This window comes from Aythya marila, assembly GCF_965140915.1.
Source record: "Aythya marila genome assembly, chromosome: 1".
In the NCBI taxonomy this organism is placed as follows: domain Eukaryota; kingdom Metazoa; phylum Chordata; class Aves; order Anseriformes; family Anatidae; genus Aythya; species Aythya marila.
The window spans coordinates 3272297-3300032 of NC_139042.1; the positions used below are offsets into that span (position 1 = coordinate 3272297).

The following is a 27736-nucleotide window of genomic DNA, read 5'->3' on the forward strand; positions in this document are numbered from 1 at the left end:
AATCCTGGCCCTTTTTCCTCAATAAACTCACTCAGTTCCCTTGCCTCATTCTTGATGCTCCTCTCCCTATTTCTGAGGACAGTTATCTGTGGTATATCCCATCTCTGCACGCTGAAACTGAGTCACATAAATGACAGGGTAAGGTGTTGGGGCTATTTTTTTGCCTCTGTTGTTCAGTTGTTTTCTCTCCAGTACACCAGAGCCACAACCATCCTGTGTCAGGCCGTCTCTGACCCATTGCAATTCCTCCCCGCAGCTTTCGGTAACGCCAAGACGATCCGCAACGACAACTCCAGCCGGTTTGGGAAATACATCGACATCCACTTCAACAAGCGGGGAGCCATCGAGGGGGCAAAGATAGAGCAGTACCTGCTGGAGAAGTCCCGTGTCTGCCGGCAGGTGAGGTGACAAATCTGCCCAGCACGGCCCTCACCCTTCGTGGTGACATTAGGGTCACCGAGCTGACGATGGTGACTCTTCTCCCCCAGGCCCAGGACGAGAGGAACTACCACGTGTTTTACTGCATGCTGAGAGGAATGACGGTGGAGCAGAAGAAGAAGCTGGGCCTTGGGAAAGCCACGGATTACAACTACCTGGCGATGGTGAGAGCGCAGCGGAGCAGCAGTTTGGGAGCTTATTAGCAAGGGTGGGAGAAATGCGAGGTCTTCCTCATGGAAGTTAGGACCTCTTCCTGATTAGGACCTTCCTGAGCCTTAGTCACAGGTAGGGGGATGTCTTTGTCCTACCACTTCAAACCTCAAAGGCAGACAGCAAACCCTTAGCCTGCGTAAAACAAGTTCTTTCCACTGCTCCTGTGAAATGGGATGCAGGCATGGATGGTTTGGGTGGGTTTTGCCCAAGCCACTTGCTTAGAAATAGCCTAGATGTTAGATACAGCTCAGTGCTCTTACAGAAAAGACAAAAGGGGCTGAGCGTGTGTTTGGATGATGTGTTCTCATCACCATCATCAAGCCAGGAACCTCCAGCCCCACTCCCTCCATACCCATGTCACCAGCCAGCAGGACTGGTAGCATCAGCTGTCATTAAGTCTGGCCCATCGTCAGCAAGAAATCACTGAAAACCTCCCGCACGTTTCCTTTTGGCTTTTTATCCTCATATCAAGGAGCTTTTTCTCTGATTGATTCTCTCCAGTTCTTAAGGGGGATCTATATGAAAGAGGGGGAGAGGGTCTTTATCAGGGAGTGGAGTCATAGGACAAGGAGTAATGGTTTTAAACTATGAGAGGGCAGGTTTAGATTGGAGATAAGGAAGAAATTCTGCCCTCTGAGGATGCTTAGGACCTGGCCCAGGCTGCCCAGAGGAGCTGGGGGTGCCCCAGCCCTGGCAGTGCCCAAGGCCAGGCTGGATGGGGCTGGGAGCAGGCTGAGCTGGGGACAGGGGCCCTCACCATGGCAGGGCTTGGAGCTGGATAACCCTTAATTCCAACTCAAACCATGCTGTGGTTGTAGGCAGACACAAAGTGGCTCAGGACAGCAGGACAGTGCAGGTCACAAGGCTGAACACCAAAGGGCAGAGCCAGACCCACAAGTTCATCATCATCTTTTGCTAATTTATTCCTTACCCAATACACCTGCGGAATTAGGGGGGAATTCAGCAAAGCCCTAAGAGCTTAGGGTCACCCCGCCAGTGCCAGACACACTTGGCTTCACCCCGCACACCCTGTGGCCTCCTTGCCTCCCCAGGGTAACTGCACGACCTGCGACGGCAGGGATGACAGCAAGGAGTACGCCAACATCCGCTCTGCCATGAAGGTCCTCATGTTCACCGACACGGAGAACTGGGAGATCTCCAAGCTGCTGGCTGCCATCCTGCACATGGGGAACCTGCAGTACGAAGGTGAGAGGACAGAACTCAAAGATACGTTCAAAGATATTGCGTTTTCTCCTTATTTTCCAAGGGGAGAAAGGGCCAAGCTTAGGGGCTGTATCCATCCCACCTGCCGTGCTGCTGGGCTAAGGGAGGTTGAATAGGGTCAGGGGACGTTCAGTAGAGCCAGGAGAGACTAATGGGGCATTTGAGAAGGGTCTGGGTGATCAGATAGCCCTTTGTAAAGGTACCAGACCTCTCTGTCATCAGAAGTGACGTGGTGATATAAAGGCCTCTCTGGAAAACAGAAGCCTAAAGCACTTACATGCTAGAAATATTTCACCCCATAAGTCATTTAGGGTGGCCCGCAGAGCAGAATGCAGCCACACAAACTTCTCCTTTCTGATGGCCAGATTTTACCTGGCCACCAGGAGGAGGCAACAAAGGCAGGAGGCTGAGGAACCCTTTCTCTCAGCCCACCAGCATTCCACAGAGCTGCCTCCCTTGCTGACTGCTTTTCCCATCCCTCTCTCCCCCCAGCCCGGACCTACGACAACCTGGATGCCTGCGAGGTCGTCCAGTCGGCATCACTGATCACCGCGGCATCGTTGCTGGAGGTCAGTGGCTCTGTGGTGTTGGTGTCCCCTTTTTGGCTTATCCCCACACTCCCAGGGTTGGGGCAAGGCTTGGAAAGCCTCACCTGAGGCAGGCACTCTGCCCTGCCAGCTGCAGGAGTCTTAAAAGCCCTGGCTAAGCCATACTTGGCCCTGCTCTGGTAGCATGAAGGTGGTCATCTCCCTCTGAGCTTCCCTTCACACCAGTGGAGAGGAACTGTTGCTTTGATGGCACATCGTCCTAAAAAGGATGTCCAAAATAGTTTAGTTCCTAAAACAGCCTCTGTCTCTTGCTGATGTAAAGGAAGCTCATTACAGCAGCTGAGACAGAGGCGTCCAGCTCTCTGTGTGCAGCAGGTGAGGTGAGATGTCCCTCACCCAAACCACCATGGAGTGGCTGGAGCAGTCCTCAGTGTCCTCCCCAGCATGGGACAGGGCTCCCCAGGGACACCAGCTTGCCACCATGGGCTCTGTTGATCCCAGAGTCTTACCCTGGCCATCTGCAAGCTGTTTTCTTGAACTTTATGAGCTGGGTGTTTCCCTGGCCTGACCTCAAGAGCATAAAAAGGGGTCACCAGGATGCAAAGCTACATGGTGCTGGTGGGCTTTGCAGGCTTTGCTTTTTCATCTCTGCTCCCCATGCCTCATTAACTTCTCTCACTAAGCCAGAAGAACACTTCCCATAGTAAAACACTGCACAAACATATATTAATTAGTCTCTCTGAAAGTGCCTGTGACATCACTTATTTTCCCTGTACAGCTAAGTAAAGCCACTTAACCTCCAGCCCTAGGGGTCTGTGCAGTTTTTTCCAGCCACTCATGCCAAGACTACTAGCCCAGGCTGTTGTGAGGGTCTCATGTTATAATATCAGCAGGTTTTTTTGGTGGTGCCTTTGCCAGGTTGACCCTCAGGATGTGATGAACTGCCTCACCAGCCGGACGATAATCACCAGGGGCGAGACCGTGTCTACCCCTCTAAGCATGGAACAAGCCCTGGATGTGAGGGACGCTTTTGTAAAGGTAAACCTTAGGGCATTGCCTTCTGTCCCTGTTGATGTGATGAAGAGATCTGCCAGTTTTGAGACCAGAGCATCCACTGCATGGGAAAACTGTCTTGCATGGGGTCTGTGTGAGCTAAAATCACCAGGTGGCTTTAAATTTGTGTTGGCTCTGGGATGTGCAAAGAGCTGAGATAGAAGGAAATCTATATAGCCTGGTCCTCAGAGGATTTTCTGTCAGGACTTGAGCCTGTCCATACTCAAAGGTGACCTGTCAAAGGAGCCAGCATCATAAAACGACCTTGCCCCAGCTTCTGGAAGATGTTCCAGCTTGAGCTCCATGATTAGGTCCTCATCAATCAGAGTAGGTCTTCCAACACTGCAACACCCACACCTGAATTTCAGGATTTGGGTGTTTTTACAGAAGTGGAATTATACCAATAAATAAAGCGTGGTAATAAGGCTTAGAGGAAGCACATAGGGAAGAATCTCATTTCGGGATTTTGCTTTGGGTTGTCTTTAATCTAGGCTTTCAGGTCCATTGTCCTTCATCTACACAGTGCCTCAAGCAGCTTCAAACCAAAACAAGAGTCTGGCATAGCCTTCCTGTTGGTCAGTGTGTGTCCCTGGGGGCAGTCCAGTGCTTTAGGGGGGTCTGTGCCACTATGAGTGAAGCGGTGCTGCTCACTAGCAGGACAAAGTGCTAACCTGTCTCAATGAGCTCCATCTCTGGGACATTGCAGGGAATTTATGGGCGGCTTTTCGTGTGGATCGTGGAGAAGATCAACGCTGCGATTTACAGACCTCCTTCCCAGGAACTCAAAAGTGTCAGGAGATCCATCGGCCTCCTTGATATATTTGGCTTTGAGAACTTCACTGTGAACAGGTATGGAGTCTGTGAAGCAGAACTATGTCTTAACCCTCCTTTACTACCCCAAGCTCACCCCTCTACATGTATAATTTCCGTGACATCATTTTGGGGGAGAAAAACAGACTAGCTGGACCACTATGGTAATTTTTAGCCTATAGTCACCTTACTGAACAGTTGAAAAAGTCTGAGGACATTGCTTCAAGTGTTGGAGAAAGATAGATTTTGTTGGATCTAAACCGACCTTTCCTTGTCCTTCCTTCCACAGTTTTGAGCAGCTTTGCATCAACTTTGCAAATGAGAACCTGCAGCAGTTTTTCGTGCGCCACGTCTTCAAACTTGAGCAGGAAGAGTACAACCTGGAAAACATCAACTGGCAGCACATCGAGTTCACTGATAACCAGGATGCCTTGGACATGATTGCCATCAAGCCCATGAACATCATCTCCCTCATTGATGAGGAGAGCAAGTTCCCCAAGGTGTGTTTTGGGAGCTGCCCTGTTTCCAGTGACTCCCCTATTTTTACCCTCTTTATGTTTGCAGGTTGCACCCATATGAGAGGTCTGGTCAGCCCCAAATCAGCAGCCAAGGAAGATGTAACACACATTTGATATAACACACATTTATCTGTTGGTTACCTATTCGTAGCTCCTATTACTCCATCAGTACCACAGTCAAGCTTGAGAGAAATCAGAATTTCTGATGGAATAATACACCTGTAAGGGGCTCTAGAACAGACTCTGACTGAAAATTTAAGAAAAAAATAAAAGTTAAATATACTCCCTCTGGACTATTTTGAATACACACCACAGAAATCTGTTTTTCTGTACTTGAGTTATCCCCTCCAACATATCTCTTGTCAAAATACATACACATTGCCCCCTGAGGAAAAAAGAGAAATGCACTATTGATTGGAAAATGAGTGTCATGGGACAAACCCTGATTAAACGTCAGATGTTTTCCTGTGTGCACAGGGGACAGACGGCACGATGTTACACAAGCTGAACTCCCAGCACAAGCTGAACACCAACTATATACCTCCAAAGAACAACTACGAAACCCAGTTTGGTATTAACCACTTTGCTGGAATTGTTTACTACGAGACAAAAGGTACGGGATGGCTCCTGGGCACTGCAGGTCTCAGGGGATGCTCAGGGGAAGGTGAGCTGCTGCTGTGATGGAGCAGAGCAGAATGGCAGCCTGTAGTAGTGTCAGTGTGCTCCATTTCTGGCTGTAATCCCTTGGCTTTTCAGCAGTGCCCATGAGCTGCAGAAAATTATGCTCTGTTGCTTGTGTGTCCCCTGGACAGAATTGCTGTGCTTTGCACCACGTGCATTTTTTTACCCAGTCTCTGTCTTCCTTCTCTTGGTCTGTCTTTCTCTTCCCACTCCACCGTTTCTGTTCAGCTTTTCCTGATGAAATTTACCCAGGTCCTGGATAAATTTCCTGGGTCCCTGCAATCCTGATGGCATGGGACCCTCATTATCTCCCCAAGGGGAGCCAGTAGCCCTGTGACCCAGAGGCTGCACACTGGGCACATGCTGGCCGTGTCGCCCTGTGTCATGTACCTATGTGTTGTCCCATTATTCCTCCAGGTTTCTTGGAGAAAAACAGGGACACACTGCATGGAGACATCATTCAGCTGGTGCATTCCTCAAAAAACAAGTTCATCAAGCAGATCTTCCAAGCAGACGTGGCGATGGTAATGCAAGCAGAGGGCGGGAGAAGGTCTTTGTTCACAGGGAGGAGTTTCCTTGGAAGGGGGGAGAAATTGCAGTCAGATTGCTCTGATGCTCTTTGGGGTGTTTCAAACCTGTTACCATGAGCCAATAATCCAAAACTGTGAATGTGGTGGGTGTCACAGGTACAACCACCCTCACACCGTGGAGTTTGTGAAATGTTGTTTCTTGCTGTGCTTGCTCTTCTACCAGTTGTATAGGAACAAGAACAAAAAGCTTTGTGATTGTAGAGATCTGAGAGAGAAAGAGCCAGCCCTTCCCGATGAATAGTCCAGATCTGCATGTAGTAGAAGGAGAAATGAAAACCAAATAGATGTTCTGAAGGAGCTGTAGATAAAACACCAAAAGGATGCTGGGATAAGATTTTCCAAAGCAACCAAGTTTTTTAGTGGTTGGAGCCCTGTTTCCAAGCCAATGCCACTGATGGTCCAAGGGACTTGGGGACTTTCAGGAGTGCCAAACAGATTTAAGTACTGAGCTCCTTTGACTGTTAAGGCAAAGAAATATTTAAATTCCCAAGAAATTTCTTAAAATAGGCTACAGGCAGTTTTGCAAGCCCTATTCAAAACCCATAGGCACTCAGCCTTGCTCCCTTTGAAATGAATTATCGATATCCTTCTGACTTCATTAGGGATGAGATGAGGTCTATCAGCTCCCATCAAGCTACCAATTTCTATAACAATCCCAGTGGGTTCGGAGCTGTCCCCAGATGTGGTGTTCCCATTGAACCAGACACTAACTCCCTTAGCATCAGTGATGCCATTCCCTTTGCTTTTTATTGCTTATTCCTCGCCGCTTTTTATTTTCAACGCAAGCTTTGCAGTTCACCTTGGAAATAATTTCTTGCTTGTTTGGGCAGAGCAGAGATGCGCTCTGGGGAGCTGAGGACAGGGAGCTCTCAGGATTGCCTAATTTTGCAGAACTCATTGTGGGGACTCTTACCAAGCTGTCCTTTGGCAGTATGTCACAGTAAAATTGAGATGTCCACCTGTATAGGACCTCAGAACTGAGACCTTTTAAAACATCAGAGCACTTTTGGGGGATAACCCTTTTCTCTTATACTTTCAGTCACCGTGCTGTCATTAAGCACCTTCAGAATCTGTCCTGAATGGTGCTCCCTGTGCCTTGATGCTTTAATGATCTCTGCTTTTCTTACTTGAAGGAGGGATTTGTAACGTGTCTGATATGGAGCCAGAAGAGAAGTAAAGGTTCTGTCCCAGCTCCCCTAATCATGCACCGTGTTAGCTGAACATGTTAAGAGAGAGCATAAATCCTTTTTCCCTAAACACCATGAAAACAAAACCATTTAGACAACTAGGAGCTGACATAGGGCAAAGGTGATTTTACCACTGTTTTCCACCAACATTGCTTTGAACAATGTTGAGTAAAACAATAGATTCAGTGGGAATTATCCATGGTTCCCCTGAGGAACCAGCCAGCAGGGTCTGACAGCACTGATTGCTCCAGAAACAGGTAGAAGGAGCAGGGGAGATGGAAATTGAAGATGAGAGATTGGTCAAGGGAAAATCAGAGATCAAGTTGGGTGCTTTCCCCTCAGTGAAAGTTTCATTTCTGCAGAAGCTGTCTGACTAAAATTAGGGGAGAAAGCGGGCAATTTCTTTAGGATTTTTGTGATAATTTGTTTGTTTTTTCTGGTATACTCCAATCTGGTCAAAGGAGAGCAAGAATGTGCAAGTGAGAGGAGTGGGGTTGGCTGACCCTGGATGGATAGCTAGTGAGGTTAAAAGATAGAAAAGAGATGTTTCCAAGAAGTAAGAGCTGGATAGTGGTGGTTCCCTCAGCTTCAGGGATATGAATCTGGAGAGAGATGGGAAAAGCCAGGAGGGGGATAGCCGAAAATCTAAGAATTAGCACATTGTATTCATGGGATGTTTTAACAGCTGCACCTCCAAGACTAACAATGTCAGGCTCCCATTTCGGTTATTCCTTCTTTTCACTATTTGCTCTTCTCTGTCTCTGTTCGTTTTGTTGTTTTTGTTTTTGTTTTGTATGTTTTTTTGTTTTACCTGTGCTTCACATAGTTTCTCTGTGGCTATGCATCCAGCACTTTTGGCCAGTCGCCCACACCCACACCAAAGGTAAACTGAATACATGAGTTTCTCTGTTGTATATTCACCTCTCCTTGGTGAGGACTGTGCTTTTCTCATGTTGGTTTATTGCTCGCCCTGTGTTATTTGCAGAGGATCCATTTCAAGTGATTGGCGTGATGGAGAGCATTTTTAGGGCTTGTTGAGTAGCTACGGAAGTATGTGCCATGTATTTGTGAGATTCAACTCAAGAGTTTTGTAATGATGGGAGTTTGGTTTGGATAAAATCAGAACCAGCCCGAGACAAACTTTTGTTTTTGTTATTCTGATATTTGAGTCATTTTAATTAACTTCAGATTGATATCTACGGGAAATGGGTGTAATTTATCGTGCTGCCACCATTGGCTGCAGTGGGACATCAATCCTCAAAGCAGCTGCAAATCCAGCCCTGTTTTGCACTTTTGGGGACAGAAATCTGATGGCTCTGGTGCAAAGAGTGACTCTTGAATTGCATTTCTGTGTTGCTTGGAAATGCTGTCAGTCTCTGGGGTATTTCATGACTTGTAAGAACCCAGATCCAAGCCTTCAAAGGCACAATTAATATCAAACTTTGGCATGCTCATCCCAGCAGGCTCTTGGCACATCTTTTCAGTCTTCTCTGTTGCACCTCATCTCATGACTGGTTCTGATGGCTTTCCAAACCTTTCTTGCTAGATGTTTGGCCATAAGGCTAGAGAATTGTGTGCTAAAGGGTTTGTGACGTTAGCTTTGTGACTCTGCCCACATGGCCACGACAATCCCCTGGTAGCCAAGGGATTCTGCTGGAGATGGACTTGACTTCCTAAATTCAGATCTTTGCATGGGCTAAATTTCAACCCTTCTTACCTCTGCATTGTCTCAGGGTGCTTGGATTTGGAATTCCAATGAGGGCGACCTGACCCAAAACAACCCCAAGCCATTCGTTCCAGAGCTGAACTCCTTCCCCTCCATATCACAGCCTCAAGGTGTTTGGATAGCAGCATCTCACTGGGCCTTGCTCTAGGATTGTAGCAATACCCCACACCAAAAAAGAAAATCCTTCCTGAAGTAAGACATGGTGAAATGAAGCACAGGAGAGAATTGTGCAAAATCTGTCAGAAATTCTCATGCCAGTCTTTTACACTGATGACAACAGGAGGCAGAGGGAAATTGGACAAGTAACACTGATTATTTCTAAAAGTTCTTGTCATGACTGTTCTCGTAATATAGCCTCAAGTTTTGTAAGTTTTCTAGTGAATAATAATTGGTCATATTTGTTAGGCACTGAGACAAGGGTAGAACTGCTAGGCCAAAGGAGACGTTCCATCAGTGAGTTGTATAAAATAGGGATTTAGACCCAAATAGTGACACTTGGCACCGTTATCCATCCAGTGCCAGATTTGTATCTCAGGACACTTTCCAGGCTGCACATCCTTGGGGACAGAGACCGTCTCTTCACCAAATGCCACCACAGAACCTACTGTGAGGGGGCCGCAAATTTCAGTTCTCATCTGGAGGCCACCCCAGTGACATTTCCCTCAGCAAACAGTGAGCACTGGAGTCCTCAGACTTCAGAAAAAAAGGTTGACAAGTATAGTGTCCTATTGGCATGGCTCAGGACTGCAATCCACCATTCAACAATCCTAAAGAGGTGAGGAGAAGTTCCATTGCCCAGAGCCCACCTTCATCCACGGACTATACAGGGTGCAGCTGGGCTGAACTAGTTTTTGCTTTCCCAGCCCTAAATCAGTACCTAAATGTGTCCAAGACATCCAAAGAAGGAGTCGGAATAGGTCCTTAGATTTTTACAGCCTCAGAGAGATGTTGGGAAGTGTCCTGGTGGGATCCCCCTGGGGATCTCAAGCACCCTGTTCCAGGGGAATGTCCCCTTGTGTCCTGCTGCTGATGTCCTGCCTTGACTTTTTGTATTTTTGTGCTTTGTATTTTTGTATTTATGCTACTGCAAGCAGCCACATGTCTCTGCACCTCTAAAGCCAGGCTGAGGTGCCAAAAAGAAGCGGCACTGAAGCATGTCTGAATTTCATGCTGGGCTGCACGTCTTTCTGAACTTCTCTTCTGAGACGATGCTTCCCTGTGAATCTTATAATTCTATTTTTTTTTTTGTCTTATTTTTCTCTTTTTTTATTTTTATTTTTGTCCTTTGATGCTGAGTGATAACTCAGTGCCCCAGTCCAGGTTACGGCACCTGTGGATGCTGCTCCTCCTTCCCCGTGACACACAGGTCTCATCCTCCTTGGGCTCTGTATGGACACTGATGAAGAGAGTGTCTCTGTCCCCAAAATATTGCAGTCTCTGTAAACTTCTATTTCCAGTGCCTCGTTAGGCCATGTTGGTGGGCTGTTCTGCTCCTTTTTCTGGCTGTTTTGTTGAAATAAGAGGTGTGATTCTCAGGTGAGGCGGGAGGAACGCTGGCTTCAGCGCTGGCATCCTGTCCAAGCAGTAGGAGGCTGGTGTGAAACTCCTGAGGTTTCATGGCACAGTTGAGAGCCTGGTTGGTGCCCATGGGGAAGGATTTGTGTACAAGTGTCAGGCCTAGGGATGGAGGGGACAAGCCCTCCATTCACCTCCCAGAACCATGAGAATGGATGGGGTGGTGCAGGAGCTGAGACCTCTCTGCTGATTTGGATAGGAGACAAATTGTGGCCAAATTCTGGCCAGGAAGACACTTCTGGCCAGTGTCCCTTCCCTCCTGCCCTTTCCATCTAAAGGTTCTCAGGGTAAGGACGGAGATGACACCGTTTTACCAGAGCTGGGTGCATGCAAGGCCCCAGGAAGGCAGGACCTGCTGTCTGGGAGCAAACAGCTCTCACGTTCCCATGTAGGAGCCCCTGGTACAAAGTTTTGCATCCTTTCTACCACGACAGCTGAAAAATGACCTCTCCCAGACAAGCACAAACCTGCAAACCTGACAAACAGGCAGCTGCTTCCACCTTCCAGCCCCGCTCCTGTGTCTGTCACTGCTTCTTGTGACTGTCCTTCCTCATGCCTTAGGGGTGACCCCCTGCACAGAATTAGCTAAGTGGTAAGAAAGCATTAATCAACGCTATCCAAACTAAGTTTCTTGCTGAAACAGCCCATTCCCCATCATATCCGTGACAAAACATGAATACCAGGCTCTACAGCACATTGCAGGCAGCAGCTGCATCCATTAATTACCTTAGATTCGTTAACAGTTTGTCCTTTAGGGGAGGATTTTGCTGGGGGAGATCACCGATAGCCCCGCGAGCTCTCTTGGCCAAGAGGGCCGGGTTTTTCTGGTGTGCACGAGCTGGATTTTCTCTGCTCACGTTGCCTTGTTGGAATTCCATGACGACTTTGTGTTTGTGCTGACTGGGTTTGTCCTTTCACCGCGTCCAACCTGGGCTATGGAAATGCCTCCTTTATGGGGTGTGGGGACGATGTCCGACTGCTGTAGGATGAAGCACACAGAAAGTTTTTAGCCAAAGAGGTCAAAATAAAAACTCGCCGCCTTGCGAAACAGAGCAGCGAGGTCCGTGCAAATGGGGACTTCGTGGCTCCACACGTGGCTCGACCACCTGCAAAGAAGAGGATGTTCGGAGGAAATGTGCATGAAAATCCTGCTGGGATCCTCCCTTTGGGAAATCTCTGGCCACCAGGTCATGTCACAGTGTGTCCTATTTTCGAGTTGGAGAGTGTTGCAACTCTCTCCCCAAATCATCCCAAAGTTTCACCTGAAATCCTTTGGTCTAGTTAATTTGCTTTTCCAGACAAAACTCAGATCTTCCCTGTAGCACAGGCTGGGGAAAATAAACCTCACCAGCAGTTTCTGGAGCAGTTGCAGAGTCTCCTGCAGCAAACATGCCCTTGGCTTGTTTTTTCTGCCTCCAGGAGCCTCTGGAGGCTGGTCCAGGGTGCAGAAGATGGGTCAGACATGAAGAACAAGGACAGCGGGGTCAGCATCACTGCAGTGTGATGCACAGGGAGGGGGAAGCCCAAGCATCTCCTGTGGAGCACCCCTGGGCAAATGCCTTGCCCCAGGCTGCAATATAGAAATTCCTGAAGTCCTACAAGGGGCTCTTTGCTCTCACAAGCTGATCTGACAAAGCCAGGTGGCCCCAAACCTTCTCCTCTCCCCATCTCTGCCACCTCGGGCATCCTCCACCGCAGCCCTGAAGCCTGGGCTCCCCGCCTCCAGCCGGAGGCTGCCAGGGACAGGGCCGGAGGGGAAAGGCTCTGTTATCCTTCCATTTCCTGAGCCCGCTCTGCTGCCGTTTTGCAGGGAGCAGAGACGAGGAAGCGCTCGCCGACGCTCAGCAGCCAGTTCAAGCGGTCCCTGGAGCTGTTGATGAGGACTCTCAGCGTCTGCCAGCCCTTTTTTGTCCGCTGCATCAAGCCCAATGAGTACAAGAAGCCCATGGTGAGTCCTGATTTTCTCTCCTGGTTGCTTTTTTTTAGGGTTTTGTACGGGATTATCCACAGGAGCTAACGGGAAAAGTCCTCCAAGCATCAGTGGAGCCAGGATTGACCCTGGGTGCTTAGAAAACAAACCCACAGCCCTTGCTGCAAGCAGAGGGGTCAACAAAGCTTGTGGAGGAAAAGCTGGCAAAGTTGGGCACTTTCTTTGCAACCCAAAACTTTTTTAGAGGGGAGATGCTTCCCCTGCCTTTCTTCCCAAGAACGACCTTGAGGAATTCACCCCGCAGCCCTTTCCTCTATAGGAAATGCATCTGATTTCTATAGGGTGTGGGAGCCTCCCTACCAGCTGTAGGACCCTGTGTCCGGCCCTATTGCAGGGTTTGACAGTCCCTTAAAAATGATCCCATTCCTGAAACCTTTGTTTCTGAGGGACCTTGCTTGGTTTTACCCATTAGATTTGTTTCAACTGTTTATTTTGATGTTTCGTAGTTTGATTTTTTTGTGTTGTTTTTGTAACAATTGTGAATAAATAGTTAAAAATCGTTAAAAAAAAAAAAAAAAGGAAAAGGGAAATAACACAGAGGAAATGTAAGAGGAATTACTTAACTGTGATTCCCAGGGGAGGGAGGTTAGACTATGCCAGAGAGGATTATTACAACATTTTATCCAGATGAACAACCAACAGGCAATTCCCCACAATGTTCAGAGTACTCTTAAATGCAGCTACAGCAAGCCTGAAGGGAAAAAAAATATATGTACATATTGCTCAGAAACTTAAAAATAAGTGGCAGCCAGCTAAAAACGCCGCTTTTATTGTGTTTGCTGCAAAAGCAATGAAAGCTTTCGGGACAAACTTTTATGAGCAAATGAAAGGAAGGAGGTGGCTGCAGAACCTCTGCCCTCTCGTGCAGTGACTTGGTGGAAGGGAGATGATGCTGAAAACTCCAGCTTCAGGATTGTACCCCAGCAGGATTGGACCCTGGAGCTATCAGCAATCTCGTGCTAGCCTCTCACTGCTCTTGATAGTGATAATTTTGGGGAGGAACGGCTTGATTTAATAATCTTTTCAGCTGCTTGTTTCTGTGAGTCATTTTGGCCATGCCTTTGTACTTCAGGAGTAGTCTAGCCAGAGGTGGAGTTTTATCTACAGTTAGATAGCAAAGCTCAAACGAGTGGAAAAATAGAAGCAGAAAATACCAATTTCAGAGCTGTTGCATACAAGCAGTGTTCACTTGAAACTTATTTTTGCCATTCGGTGAACCTAATATAGCATGGGGCGAAAAGTTTGGTGGCTCTCTGGGCAGTTTACTGTCTTCTTATCCTGGTTTTGGTGAAAATTAAAAGGTTGTTAATGGCAAATTAAATGAAGACTTTGGATTAATATGAAACAATATGTCTGAGCTGAGATTATCATCTGAGTTGAGATCAAACCAAAGCTATGCTTTAGCACATGGGTGATGTTGAAAAATAGCTGCACGTCCTGAGCCGACATTAACAAATTATTCCTGATGCCCCAGCTCCGAGCTGCTTTTACACCTGGATGTCTGGGATTCAGTCAGGCATTCTTCATCCTTCATAGTAAATCTGGAATTTACCAGCTCTTACAAGCTCTAAACTAGAATATTCTGTTCACCCCATTTATTTACAAGACATTTAGTGGGATAAAAAACAGCTAGAAGCTTGAAAGAATCAGACAAAGAGAAATTAATCTCCCCGTTAAAGCAATGAGGGGATGAGTGAACACTGCATAAGGGGCTGTAGTGCTACAAGATACAAAATGTGGTTTTTTGCTAAATTTCTTTTGGCTTGGTTTCGTAAAACAAAGGAAAAACGGGACACAGAGCTCTGCAGGGTGATTGCAAAAGAGAACTTTTTCTGGGAGTTCATTTTCTGTCCCAGGCTATGAAGGAAAGCGTACTGATAGTGATAGGAAATGGTATAGTGGGAAGTGAAAGGTCAGTGGAAAGTCCTGACTGTTTGTTACTCTCTGTTATTCTAAAACTTTTGCTTCCTTCTAAAAAGTACTTTGGGAAAAAAAAATAAAATTGTTTGTATTGGGAGCTTGTTTGCAAGCCCACAAACATGGTACAGGGAGAGAGGAATGCACAGCACCTTCCTCTGCACCTCTCCAGCCCCCAGCACCCACATTAGACAAGGACAGCTTGAGTCCAAATCCAGATGATGATACCTTCTGCCTTTTTCTCCCTCATCTGTTGTCTTCTGGGATCAGGATCTGTGTCACTTCACTCCAGCCCTCTCAAAGAGGCTGCTATGACCTCCTCCAAAAACTGCCTTCAGGACCGGGAACTTAGATGATGTGTTTTAGATGCTCATATCTGCACGTGCTCATACTTTAGACGGCTGAAGAGAGGGTGTTTATTTTGCCTTTATTTTACACTTGGGTTGAACTCTGTTCTGATGCTTCCAGCAGACAACATCAGGCTGCAAGAGGGTGTCTCAGGGGCTCCAGTATCCTCCCCAATGCACTGATGCACCAAGTCAACAGCCGGGATTTTTCTGAGCCTCCCTTTGCATCAGCAGCATCCCTAATTCTCCTCCCTGACGTGCCCCAAGCAAAGGAGAGCGGCCAGGTTCATTAGCAAACATCTGCAAGGACTGCATTGCTTTGCAACTGCCCACTGCTTTTCAGGAGCAGCCATGGGCACTGCTCTGAGATTTGTCCCTTCCCTAAAACCCTCTACTGGTCTCTGGTCTGATCTATTCATTTTTACCTTCTTGGATGTCTTCCTAGATAAGGAGTGGTTTAAAGATACCAGGCTGAGTTCAGGGCTGAGGCATCTACAAGGCTGCACTCTTCTGTGTGACTTTGGGGAGCCACATACCCTAATTCAAAGGGTGTAAGCTCTTAAAACCTTTCAGTGTCCGAGCCTTTACTGATCTGGTCCTTGGCTTCCTCGACCTTCAAAATGACACTGCCCTGCCTGCTGTGATCACACCGGTAAAGCTCGGAGCTGCCAGCAGAAGTCAGTGACCACGAGTGGTCACGATGAGGGTGACTATGGTGTGGTCTCACTTCCCCAAGGTGATGTTCTCTCTGTCCCTTTTGTAGTGTGTAGCCATCAAGTTCTGCAAAAGGGAATTAAAGAAAAGCAGAAAATATTCTAGGATCAGGTCCATAACAGCCAAGGCTCCTCTAGTCCTCGGTTTGGGTGGGTGCGTGACTTCAATGCACTACACAGCTCCTATGGCCAATCCAGGCCAAGACGTGCAATCGCAGAAAGCACCACTAATAAGTCCTGTAACTTCCCCAGCTGTTCGACCGGGAGCTGTGCGTCCGGCAGCTGAGGTACTCGGGGATGATGGAGACCATCCGGATCCGCCGGGCTGGCTACCCCATCCGCTACACGTTTGTGGAGTTCGTGGACCGGTACCGGGTGCTCATGCCCGGCGTGAAGCCAGCATACAAGCAGGTGAGTACCTTTTTCCATTGCAAACACTCTCTGCTGGTCTCTCTGGAGGTATTTGTGGGGAATTCATCTTTTCCAAAAGTAAGATCAGATCTCCAGATGCTGTGGTGGTGCTCTGGGCTTTCCAAGTGGAGGAAAAATGGTAAGGATAGGGAGCTGAGTAGTAAGGGATATTCAGCCCATCCCTCTCACTTACTTTAAATGTGGTGAGAAGCTTATTAGCAGAAAACTGCTGGAAATGAGACCAGAAAGGGCCACCACTGAGCAGCAGGGGTGAGGCTGGTCCTGATGAACACCATCCTGCTTCCCACCAGGGCGACCTGCGCGGGACGTGCCAGCGCATTGCTGAAGCGGTGCTCGGGAAGGACGATGACTGGCAGATCGGCAAGACAAAGATATTCCTGAAGGTTTGGGCTCTCCGCGTCCCCCCTGCCATCTGGGATTCTTACCCATGAAGGGGTCTCCTACCATCCCCTTTCCATCACAAGATGTGTCCCTTACCCGTGGTCTCTGTCCTGGCCTGGCAGTCGGCAGAAACTGAGCCAAGGCAGGATATTTGGGGCCAGTTTAGGAAGCAGTGGGCAGGAGGAAGTCCTGACACTCTGCCAGCGCTGATGCATGCGTGGAGGCAGAAATAGTCACGTTCAACACATAGCCTTTTCCCTCCTGGGCTGTGACGCACTGTCTCATCTCCTGCCTTCACCCAAAAGGCACAGCAGAGGGAGAAATGCCCACACAGAGCCCTGGAGAGAGAGGGACTGGGAGCACAACAGACTCACTTCAGTTTTGCAATGTCCTTGCACGATACAAGACGTGCCTACAGCTTCCCTCTCTGCATCAGTTTGGCTATCATGGAGCAGCCCAGCATTTCAGGTCTCCGTGAGATGAGAGCAGCCACTTCCCATTCACACTCCTTGCTCCTTACAAACCCTTTCCTGCGATGCTCCTGGGAGAGAAGGCTGAGCTGGCCAGGAACCAGGATGGAAACAAAACTTTCAATCAAAAATCTCAGCAGAAAACCGTGGTGGCTTATATCTAAATAACCCCCCCAACCCATCTCCAGCACGAACACCCTCATCCCTTCCCTGGAAGCTGTTCCTACTAGTCGCTCTTTCCAGTGCTTGTTATCAAGATCTCACAGCTGTTAGGGCAGGAAATGGAGAAATTGGGAGGCCCTGAAGGGCAGCGTGAGGTCGAGCAAAGCAGGAAACGTGCAGAGTTGCCTCTACTGCACCCAGCATGGCAGGGCTCAGCATGCCGCAGCCAGGAACGAAAGTGGAGTTTGGTGTGGGAGGAATCAAAAGAAAGCCAAGGCTGGTGCATCTGAAAGTTTCAGGGCAAGGAAATTCCATGTAATAAAGCCTTTTTGTCCTTGGGTGTGGAGGCATCGCAGCTTTTGCTGGAGGGAGCAAAAGGGTTTGTTTCCAAACCTCTCCTGTGCACCTGGGAGTTGGTCCATGGCTGAAAAGGCATTAGCAGGAAGCTTTGCATGGAAGACCAATGTAATTGGGATGTTTTGAAACTATAAAGCATTATATATGTCTTCTTCCTGTTCTGGTTCACTTGGGAATGAAGACAGTGGATCTCTAGGATCTATATTAGGATTTCCCCAGAAAGTAGGTGGGGTATGTTTGGGAAGGAAAATGTCCCAAGAGTTTAGTTTGGACACCTTCTCTGGGGAAGGGCCTCATAGCACCCTGCCAGCCACATCTAAATCAGACATTCATAGAATCACTGAGTGGTTTGGGTTGGAAGGAACCCTGGCCAGGGCCTCAGCGCCTTCAGAGGGCAGAATTTTCTTCCCAAGGCCTCCCTGAAGCCTCCCCCCTGCCAGGCTCCAGCCACTGCCCCTTGCCCTGTCCCCCCAGCCCTGGCCAAGAGTCCCTCCCCAGCTTTCCTCTAGGCCCCATTTAGGTACTGGAATGCCTCTGTAAGGTCTCCCCGGGGCCTTCTCTTTCCCAGGCCCACCACCCCCAGGTCCCTCTTCTCAGGGCTGCTCTCCAGCCATCCTCTGTCCAGCCTGGGTTTGAGCTTGGGATTGCCACAGCCATGCTGCAAGACCTTGCACTTGCACATCCTCAAGCAGATGGAGATCTTCTGACGTGGTTGTTGGTTCCTCCCTCAGGACCACCACGACATGCTGCTGGAGATCGAGAGGGACAAAGCCATCACAGACAAAGTCATCCTCATCCAGAAGGTTGTGCGTGGGTTCAAAGACAGGTAGGTGTGAGCCCTGCTGGCACCTGGAGGTGGGCTAACAAGCAGCTCTTGAGGGAAATGTTGCTCCCTCCATGCCTGTCCAATCAGCCCTGCCTTCAGCTGGCAAGAGGGGACTTGGCACTCAGCTGCAGCAAGTTTTGGAGGAAGTTAGTGAAAGAAACAAGAAGAAAACGTTATTAGTTGCCTCAAATACAGACAGAATAGGACCTTCTCTCCCTATCCAGCATTGACTTCAAGGGAACTGATGCTTGCTACATCAACGTAGTAGTGGGGCTCTGCTGAAGACAATGCTAAGCCTCCAGTCTTATGGGACCCCACAAAGCTGTAATGGGGTTATCAGGTCCTCCGTAGTGACTAACAGCTTTCTCCACAAAGCCAAAGGAGCCTTTTACAAGCTCCCTTTGTACACTGGTTGTCACAGACCTGGGAGGAGAGCAAGTAGATGGACCATTGGAAGCTTGTAGCACAGCTGTGGAGGGCAAGGGGGAGCCACAGCCACGTCCAAGCTTCATGCACAGACAAGAGACAGGAACACCTCTTGGGGCTTTGTGCTCTTTGTCTGAGCCAAGGCTGTAATTCAGGCTGGGCCTTAGGCTTTGAGGAAAAGTCACGTGCCAAATAACTCTGAGAAGCTTTGTCACCTTATAGAATCATAGATTCACTGAATGGTTTGGGTTGGAAGGGACCTTAAAGCCCACCTAATTCCACCCCCTGCCATGGTCAGGGCCCCCAGCCCCATCCAGCCTAGGCACTGCCAGGGACTGGGGCACTCCCAGCTCCTCTGGGCAGCCTGGGCCAGGGCCTCAGCACCCTCAGAGGGCAAAATTTCTTCCTTATCTCCAATCAAAACCTGCCCTCTTTCTGTTTAAAACCACTCCCTCACTATACTCCCTGATAAAGAGTCTCTCCCCATCTTTCTTTTAGGCCCCCTTTAGGTACCAGAAGGCTGCTGTAAGACCTTCCCATGGTAATCCTACAGAGACCTCCAAGACCTCCTGATGCTTTTGTCCCCAGGGTGTCTAAGCACAGGACCAGACCAGTCCAAGCAGCACGCATGGAGCAGATGAGGGTAGCAGGGTGGTGTTGCTGGAGTTTGCTCTTGATAGTTTAGATCATTTAGATCATTTATATTCATTTGCAGGTGGCTGGGATTGAAGCAAGGAGAGCAGGCAGTGAGGAAATTTCAGAGGAAAGAGGAGGTTGCAAGGGAGGGAAGACAGGGACTGTTTCCAACATCTTCTGCTCTGCCCGTTCCCATGTATGAGCCTGTGGAGATCCATCAGAGAGAGCTTCCACAGACCTTCCTGTAAAGGCAAAGAATGTTGGGGAGGAGATAATTTCAGGCCAAAAAATGCAGAGTTTACTCCACCTAGTTGCTCAATTTCAATTCAAAAGAATGAGGCCCTGGAGATGATAACTTGGAGATGGTAACTGTCCAAACCACAGACACAAGTGATGAAAATGCCTTTTCAGGTCCAATTTCCTGAAAGTGAGAAATTCAGCCCTGATGATTCAGAGATACTGGCGTGGACATAACTGCAGGAAGAACTATGGTGCTGTAAGTATACGGGTGCTTCCTCACACATGTATCTTCTTTCAGGTGGGACCTAAATTAGAGTTTTCTGGCTCAATCTGCCCCACTGGGTTGAGGGGATGTTTAGGTTGGCAAAATGAAAGGAATTGTGCTTTTGATGCTTTGCCTTCTTATTGAAGAGAGCACCTAACCACCTTCTCACTGTCATTTGTCCCCATAAGTTAGATGTCCATTGTACCAAATGGGCACTTGGGGTTTTAAAATCTTCCCCCAGTTTCCAAGTGACTGAAAACTCAAAAGCAGTTTCCTCTAAAAATCAGACTCCATCTCTAGGTGTGACCACATCTGCAGTCAGGGCTTTCTCCTGGCTTCTCCTCAACCCAATCCATTGTCCTCTTCTCTTGCTGTCCTAGCTGGCTCTGACCTGACAGTGGGTCTCTGGGGAAGCGTGCTGGGGTCCAAAGTGTTCAATATCATCCTCAGAGACACCAACATGAAAGGAATAACCATTTCCAGACTGCTCAGGGTGCTGCCTCCTTCCACAGAAGAGATCCTTGGCAGGAGGTCTACAGGAGCAATGACTACCAGGGGAGCCCACAGGAGGTGCTGGAGCTCCATGAGAACAGCCTCCTGGCTTGTAGCTACCTTAGTATGAGGAACCAGACCTCCCAAAGCCTCTTAAAGGGAGAAACATCAGTGGGGAAGAAAGGGAAAAACTCAGTGGGGAAGAAACTCCCTTCATCCTCCCTCAGCTTTGAATCCGTGCAGCAGCTAAAGGGCTTCATTTCTCCACGTTATTGGAGAACCTCCCTCCCGAAGGCTTGTCCCAGAGGGAGCTGATTTCTGATTTACATCCACACAAGAAGGAGATTAGTGAGGGAAACCTGCTCAGGGTGGACAAGCCTGTGGGCTGTGGTGGTGTGGTTTCATCCTGCTCCCTCTTGCAGATGCGGATCGGCTTCCTGAGACTGCAGGCCCTCTACCGATCCCGCAAGCTCCACAAGCAGTACCACATGGCCCGCCGGCGCATCATCGAGTTTCAGGCCCGCTGCAGGGGCTACCTGGTCCGCAGGGCTTTCCGACACCGCCTCTGGGCTGTCCTCACCGTCCAGGCTTACGCCCGTGGCATGATCGCCCGAAGGCTCTACAAGCGCCTCCGAGGAGAGGTGAGTATTGAGGAGGAGAGGATGGCCATGAAATGGAAGTGGGGACAGGGGAGACAGCTCCTGCATCACGTTCTTGTGAGGTTGGTGTTTAAAAAGCACCAAAAAAAATTTCCAAAAATCAGGAAATATTTAGAAGGGTTCCTGTGTTTATTCACCAGTATCATCGGCGCCTGGAAGCAGAGAAACTTCGGCTGGCGGAAGAGGAACGACTCCGAAAGGAGATGAGTGCCAAGAAAGCCAAGGAGGAAGCAGAAAAGAAACACCAAGTACGCCAGGACTGCTCTCTCTCTGAGGCTCTGTGTCACCATTTTCCAGGGCTTGGGTTTGTTCTGTCGAGGAGGAATGCCAAAAATATCTGAGACATTTCTGGCCTGCTTGACCTATTTGTGTTTAATTCTCTAAAGACCTTTGTGTTCTAACTAGACTGAAGCTGCTCCAGAATTTCTGATCTGCTGCACAGGAATGTCAGAGATTATGGTTATTATATGCTTCCTTTTGGTCTTGTATGAAGGCTGAAGGGGGAGCTGGCACACTGTGTAGATAATGTGTGTGTGTGTACGCATAGGTAGATGTATAAAAGGAAAAATAAAGGTGAGTGGAGTCTCTGTGCATGGACCAGAGACTCTAAACAGGCACTAAGGAAGGAGAAAACCCTACTGCTTTGTCCCGCAGTTAGGAAGCTGAGGCATAGACATGCTACTGGCTTGCTCCAAGCCACATTCCTAGCATAGTGCCCCAAGCACCGGGCACTCTGCCTTGCAAATCCAGGCCCTGCAGAATTCAGAGCCGGCTCTTTGGAGGCAGTTCAGTCATTGCATGTGTCCCCCTCCAGGTACGCCTGGCCCAGCTGGCCCGTGAAGATGCGGAGAGAGAAGTAAAAGAAAAGGAGGAAGCACGTCGGAAGAAAGAGCTGTTAGAAAAAATGGAGAAAGCTCGCAACGAGCCAGTGAATGACTCGGATATGGTGGACAAAATGTTTGGATTCCTAGGGACGACCTCCTCCCTGCCTGGCCAGGAGGGGCAGGCACCCAACGGCTTCGAGGTACTGCAGACATACACAAGCCTGGCTATAAAATGAAAGGCTTTAGGAATACATGAATTGTATTCAGGAGTTGGACTTGATGATCTTTATGGGTCCCTTCCAACTCGGGGTATTCTATTCTATGATTCTATGAATTTATCAGGGTAGAATGAGGCAATCCAAAAGGGGATTTCTGAAGGCTTCCTTCAAGAATTCCTTCCTTTTTCATGTCTCTAGAAGTTTGCCATGCTGTGGTTGGGGCAGACATGCAGTCTGCAGGCTTTCTCCAGGGCTGCTGTGTGGAAGGGAGCATTATTGCTGTAAGATCATTGAGGAGCTGTGGCCTCTGAGATGTTCTGCCTTGTGGTTCATCACATTTAGCGCTTGGACACCCTTTACTCATGGTGGGAGTTGGGGCCACACTTAATGCTTCTCCTACTGATCTGGACACATTGGAGGGCAAAGGCATGTCCTACAGGATTCGGGCTTTCTTTGGGCTCCTTAGTAACATTTCTTGGTTTCCCTCACAGCTGGCTTTTCCTTTTGGGGTGGAAATCAGATAGGCAGACAAGTCAGGAGGAAGGGGAAAGAGTAGCTCAGCATCCAAAGCCATGCTGAGCACCTGACATGTCCTTTCCCACCAGGATCTTGAGCGAGCCCAGAAGGAACTGGAGGAAGAAGACCTCGATGCAGCATTGCCTCTCCCCGAGGAAGAGGAGGAAGATCTTTCAGAGTACAAATTTGCCAAGTTTGCCGCCACATATTTCCAGGGCACGACGACACACACCTACATTCGCCGGCCTCTCAAGCAGCCTCTCCTGTACCACGAGGATGAAGGAGACCAGTTGGTGAGGCAGGGGATGAAAATCCTTGAGCAGGGTGGGTTGGAGGAAGCCTGGGGGGCTCTTCACCCAAAGGGCACCAGTTTGCCTTTGGGATATGTTGATGTGGTTCAGTGGAGAACACAGCCCCCATCATGTGTCATTAAACACTGTCCCACCAGCATGCTTTGAAACAAGACAGCAAGCGTTAGAGGGACATAGTGGTGAGTCCTTCTCTGTACCTTGATATTTGAGTTAAAACAATTAATCAAGTGCTCTGGGCTTAGGGCATGGATGATGCAAATTGTTACGCTAGTGCAGCTGTTATTTGGCAGCTGCAAAATGTGTTTCTTACCTCACCATGTGCACTAGTGCAGAGCTAGCAGAGAATAAAGGATTGTCCTATAACCAGAAGTACAAAGGCAGAAGTGCACTGAGCCCACATGGCTGTAATGAACATTACACTGGCCATGAATTTGCCTTCTCTATGGTTCTCCACTTCTTCAGTGGGTCAGGAGTTTTCAGTCACTGCTTCTCTGTAAGGGTGACATCTCCTAGCCAAGAAACAAGCCCCTTGTAGGTTCCACAAACACACTCTTGATGGCATGAACACATAAGCCTGAACTTGTGATCCTGGCCACCAGCCTTCCCAGCTTTTGCTCACTCAGATGAGGAATGTGTTGCAGGCAGAATTGTGTGGGGTACAGGAAAGTGTTTTGTCTCTGTACAGGGAAACCACAGTGGTGATCCTGATGGATTCAGCATGGCTTGACCACCCCCTCCACTGCTCTTCTGTGAGCTGGTGGGGTTACAATTTATTTTCCAACAGGCAGCACTTGCTGTGTGGATCACTATCCTCCGTTTCATGGGAGACCTCCCTGAGCCGAAATATCATACAGCCATGAGTGATGGTGGTGAGAAGATACCAGTGATGACAAAAATCTATGAGACTCTTGGGAAGAAGACCTATAAGAAAGAACTGCAGGCTCTGCAGGGAGAAGGAGAGGTAAATGATATGTCTGTAAGACATTATATTTGTATATTGGAAAGAGTTGGAAAGAAATGACTTGCAGCTGTGCTGCAGCCAATCTGTTTTTTAATTTCCTCTGCAATTATGCTACAAAGGGAGAATTGTCTGTGTGTCAGGTGTTGATCCTACACCTTCTTCACACAGATAACTGAATGTCCCCCAACAATACAGCTGGGGAGGTGCCTTGCTGTCTTTCATGGGGCTTTGATCTCCCTTCTCCTCCCCAATGGGCAGAGAAGTACATGGGTGGAGTGCAGTGTCCTGTATTCTAAAACCTCTTTTGGGGTTTTTGTGTTGATCTGCTCTGGGAGAAAAAATTAAAAATGTGCCCTTAATCTTGGAGAAGGAAGTTAAGAGTTGCCAGGGGATTAAGCTGTGGAAATCCCAAAATAAAAATAAAAATAAAAATAAAAATAAAAATAAAAATAAAAATAAAAATCCCTGTTGCATCCTCAGTGCATTCTTGGGTGTCTTTGGAGGACTTCATCATAGGACTTTACTCAGCAGGGCTCTGCATCTCACTACATTGCACTCCATGCCTCTTGCTTTGCAGAGTACTCACATTGATGGGCACAAGAAGAACAGTGTGCGGCACAAACTGGTCTCCCTAACCCTCAAGAAGAAATCCAAACTGACAGAGGAGGTGAGAGGAGACGCTTGGCCGCCTGGCAGCACAAGTGCCGTTGGATTGTCTGCAGCCCTCTCTGACTCTCTTCTGCTTTTCCCTAGACAACATAGAACCAGCCCTCCTCTGGGTTTGGCGCTACCTGTCTCTCTGCCTGAAAGATTTAAGGAGTGTTTAAGGGGAAAGGTTGGCTTCCCATGTCTCCTTGAGTCTGCACCTCGCGCCGGCCTCCCCTCGGCTCCCGTTCTCCATCCATCCAGCACCTCCCCTCCCCTCTCTCACAGCCCTCCATCCAGCTGCCAATACCTCTCACCACTTGTGATGGTCTGAATGTCACCCCTGCTTTAAGTTTCCTGCCCTCCTCTGGGGTGTAGGTAGCAAAGGTGGGGTATCCAAAAGCGCTCACCCGCACTCTGCCTCTGCCTTCTTCAGTGCAAATTTCCCTATGGGAGCAGTTAGTCCAAGCTGAGAGCTTTAGAAAATACCACCCCAAAAGACTGAGGAGCAAAAAATCCTTTGGACAGGGGTAAGAGCAAGGCAAAGACGTGAATTCAGCCTTCTTTTAGACACTGCCATGTGTCCACTTCCAGAGCAGGCACCATCTCACCTGGATGTAGCTGCTTGACAGCATGAAGATCTCTCTGAGGTAGTCACCCTCCTTCCATTTAGAGTCAGTGGAGAGAAACAGAAGCCAATCGATCTTATCCTAATGTGGCTCTGAATGCACTCCAGAATTTCTCATCTCTCCCCAGTGGCTCTAAATGAAGAATGGGTTGACTAGCTGAGACAGAGAGCTGGTAGGTGGATGAATGCCAACCCTGTCTGCACAAAAAGCACCATGCTTATGTGCTCTTGGCTGCATCATTAGCACGGGGAGGGGGTCCATTTTGTCAGTGTTTTAAGATTTTTTTTAATAAGATGGAGTTGAAAGGACAGGCCATCCTTGGCAATAAGCTCGGGTTGTTCCAATGACCCTTGGTGGCCCTCTCCCAACTGTGGGTCCAGGCCAGTGCTGAATTACAAGGGTACCACTGTAGAAAACCTGGGCAGAGATCAAGCAGGGGGGAGTGTGACTAGGCAGAACCATTTGCAGCTTCACCAGAATGCAATTAAAGCCAACAAAGCCACAACCTCCCATCACTGATAATGTACTACACTGAAGAACTTCTGAGACCCTTCCTGGCAGGTGGAGGAGTCCTCCTGGGGGAGCACACCACACCTGGGGTGGGGTGGGGGGCCGTAGCAGCCGGCTGTACTAAACGAGAGCAATGTGTCTGGTTGGCAGGTGACAAAGAGACTTCATGACGGGGAGTCCACACTCCAAGGTAATAGCATGCTCGAAGACCGGCCCACCTCCAACCTGGAGAAGCTCCACTTCATTATTGGTAATGGCATCCTCAGGCCAGCATTAAGGTTAGAAATCAGGACAAAGGCATAAACATGCTGTTTGTTTCATTCCTTCTTCATTGAGCTATTCTCGTCCAATTGATGTTAATGGTGTGTGCAGCTCTGCAAAGCTCTCATTTTCCTGGTTGTGTTGTATGACGTGGGCTGGGCTGGGTCACGTTCCTTAGTGTTCATCTCAAGCCTGATTAAAAGACCACACAGAGGGATTCAAAGGCTTCTGAAAGTGCTAGTAGCTGCTGGATTGGTTTATTAAGGCTCACTCTTGCTGTTCACCACCCTTTGTTTTCAGTTTCACCATTTAGACCTCTTTTGTTCCTATGAATATTTTAATGGCACAGAAGTGAAAAACTCAAATTTATTCCAGTTGTTAAATTGAGCATTTGAAAATTAACAAGTACCAAATTAAGGATGACTGCATATCTTTGTTTTAGTCCATTTACGTGTGTGTGTTGTAATGGAATCCATTTCATTTTATCTTCCCACTTCACCAGGAAATCATACATTTCTGCGTAAAATCTGCTCTGCAGGAAGTCCTGGTAGCTTACTTGTGGGCTTTTCCATGGGGTTTGTCAACATAACAGGCTGGCTGACTAGTTTTTGCTGCCTCATATATAGATGAGGAAGTACTGTTATCTCTCATTTTGGATGTGGAGAATAAAGTTTTAAGTCAAAAGTGGATGTTAATTCCCAAATTGAGATACCCGTCAATGTATCAGAGAACGTCTGTTCATACGTAAGAGATGGACAAACCTTGACCTCTGCTGGAGTTTTTAGTTCCCAACTCTTCCACAAAGGAAGTTCAGGTGTCTTAAGAGTAACAGCCATCAAATGAGGACTCCAGGCTCGTGGCCCTCTATGAAAGTCAGTTTAGGAGACTCACTTGATATCACCGGGAAACATTCCATCTTTGTAAGATAGACTCCATTTTCCAGAGGTGACATTCAGAGACTTGAACCTTGCCCCTGCCTTTTACTCCTCTTTTCTCTAAGTGTTAGTCAGCTGTGGAAAATCTTATCTGAAGCACAGGGAAAATTCAGTTGACATTACAGAACTGGTGAAGGATGGCATTTTAGAGACAGTGCAATGACCAGAGTGACCATTAGAATGACCAGATAGTTAAATTGATATCCTTGCAATTCCTAAAGGAACCTTTAAGTATCACATGCAGGCAGGGTCTGGCTCTTTCTGCTCACACTGAAAAACACCACCTTGTCAACTCTAATGTTTTATCTTTATTCTTATTGCAGGGATGAAATCTACTGTCAAATCTGCAAACAGCTGACCCAGAACCCATCCAAAAGTAGCCATGCCAGGGGTTGGATCCTGATGTCTCTCTGTGTGGGATGTTTTGCTCCTTCTGAGAAGTTTGTAAAGGTAAAATGTAGATGATATTTATCTCAGGTACTACCTGCTGATACATTTTCTTTTCCATCCTTGCAACCAGCTTTTCTCTTGGGTTTGACAGTGAAAAGCATCCTGGTCTTCAGCTCTGTCAGGAATGACGATGATATAAAGTCCCTAATCAGGAAGAAAAATGTGTATGATCCCAAGATCAATGTCTAAAGTTAGTCAGATGAATTACTCCTAAGAAATGACTCTTTCTTTCCAGTGACTCTACAGGGAGAGTAGACAACAAATTCAGATGATGCCTCCTGCATTCTAGATGAACAAAATTGATTAGGTGACTTCTCCTCAGAAACTGGATTATCAGAGGTCACAAGTGGAATTTGTACACCTAGAACACCTACATTTCTCCCATTTCTCACATCCAAAGGTCTGTGCATTCAGTCAAGCTTCTTTTGACTGTGCCAGTATAACCTTAGGCATGTCCTTTAATTTGTCAAGGAACAGTACTATGTGGCAAATTAGAAATACAACTTAACATAAAAAATTGCACATAGAAAAGGGGTGGTTTAACTTACCTCAAGGTATGTTTGCATAGCTTTCTGCATACTACAACTTGCCCCACAATGT

At 48.0% G+C, this 27736-nt stretch overlaps 1 protein-coding gene across 2 annotated transcripts in view; it reads left to right on the top strand.

The window, feature by feature from the left end:
- MYO7A (myosin VIIA) overlaps nucleotides 1–27736 on the top strand; it is an 86693-nt gene that overhangs the window by 39352 nt on the left and 19605 nt on the right. For both annotated transcript variants that reach the window (XM_082766185.1, XM_082766186.1), the window contains 22 exons: nucleotides 257–399; nucleotides 489–602; nucleotides 1704–1857; nucleotides 2368–2444; nucleotides 3342–3461; nucleotides 4183–4325; nucleotides 4576–4786; nucleotides 5282–5417; nucleotides 5903–6009; nucleotides 12374–12511; nucleotides 15783–15941; nucleotides 16253–16345; nucleotides 18064–18158; nucleotides 19632–19716; nucleotides 20640–20858; nucleotides 21017–21124; nucleotides 21691–21900; nucleotides 22524–22727; nucleotides 23530–23706; nucleotides 24284–24373; nucleotides 25641–25768; nucleotides 27010–27136. In XM_082766185.1, coding sequence (XP_082622311.1) covers nucleotides 257–399; nucleotides 489–602; nucleotides 1704–1857; nucleotides 2368–2444; nucleotides 3342–3461; nucleotides 4183–4325; nucleotides 4576–4786; nucleotides 5282–5417; nucleotides 5903–6009; nucleotides 12374–12511; nucleotides 15783–15941; nucleotides 16253–16345; nucleotides 18064–18158; nucleotides 19632–19716; nucleotides 20640–20858; nucleotides 21017–21124; nucleotides 21691–21900; nucleotides 22524–22727; nucleotides 23530–23706; nucleotides 24284–24373; nucleotides 25641–25768; nucleotides 27010–27136 — 3038 coding nt within the window. The remainder of the gene's footprint in view (nucleotides 1–256; nucleotides 400–488; nucleotides 603–1703; nucleotides 1858–2367; nucleotides 2445–3341; nucleotides 3462–4182; nucleotides 4326–4575; nucleotides 4787–5281; nucleotides 5418–5902; nucleotides 6010–12373; nucleotides 12512–15782; nucleotides 15942–16252; nucleotides 16346–18063; nucleotides 18159–19631; nucleotides 19717–20639; nucleotides 20859–21016; nucleotides 21125–21690; nucleotides 21901–22523; nucleotides 22728–23529; nucleotides 23707–24283; nucleotides 24374–25640; nucleotides 25769–27009; nucleotides 27137–27736) is intronic.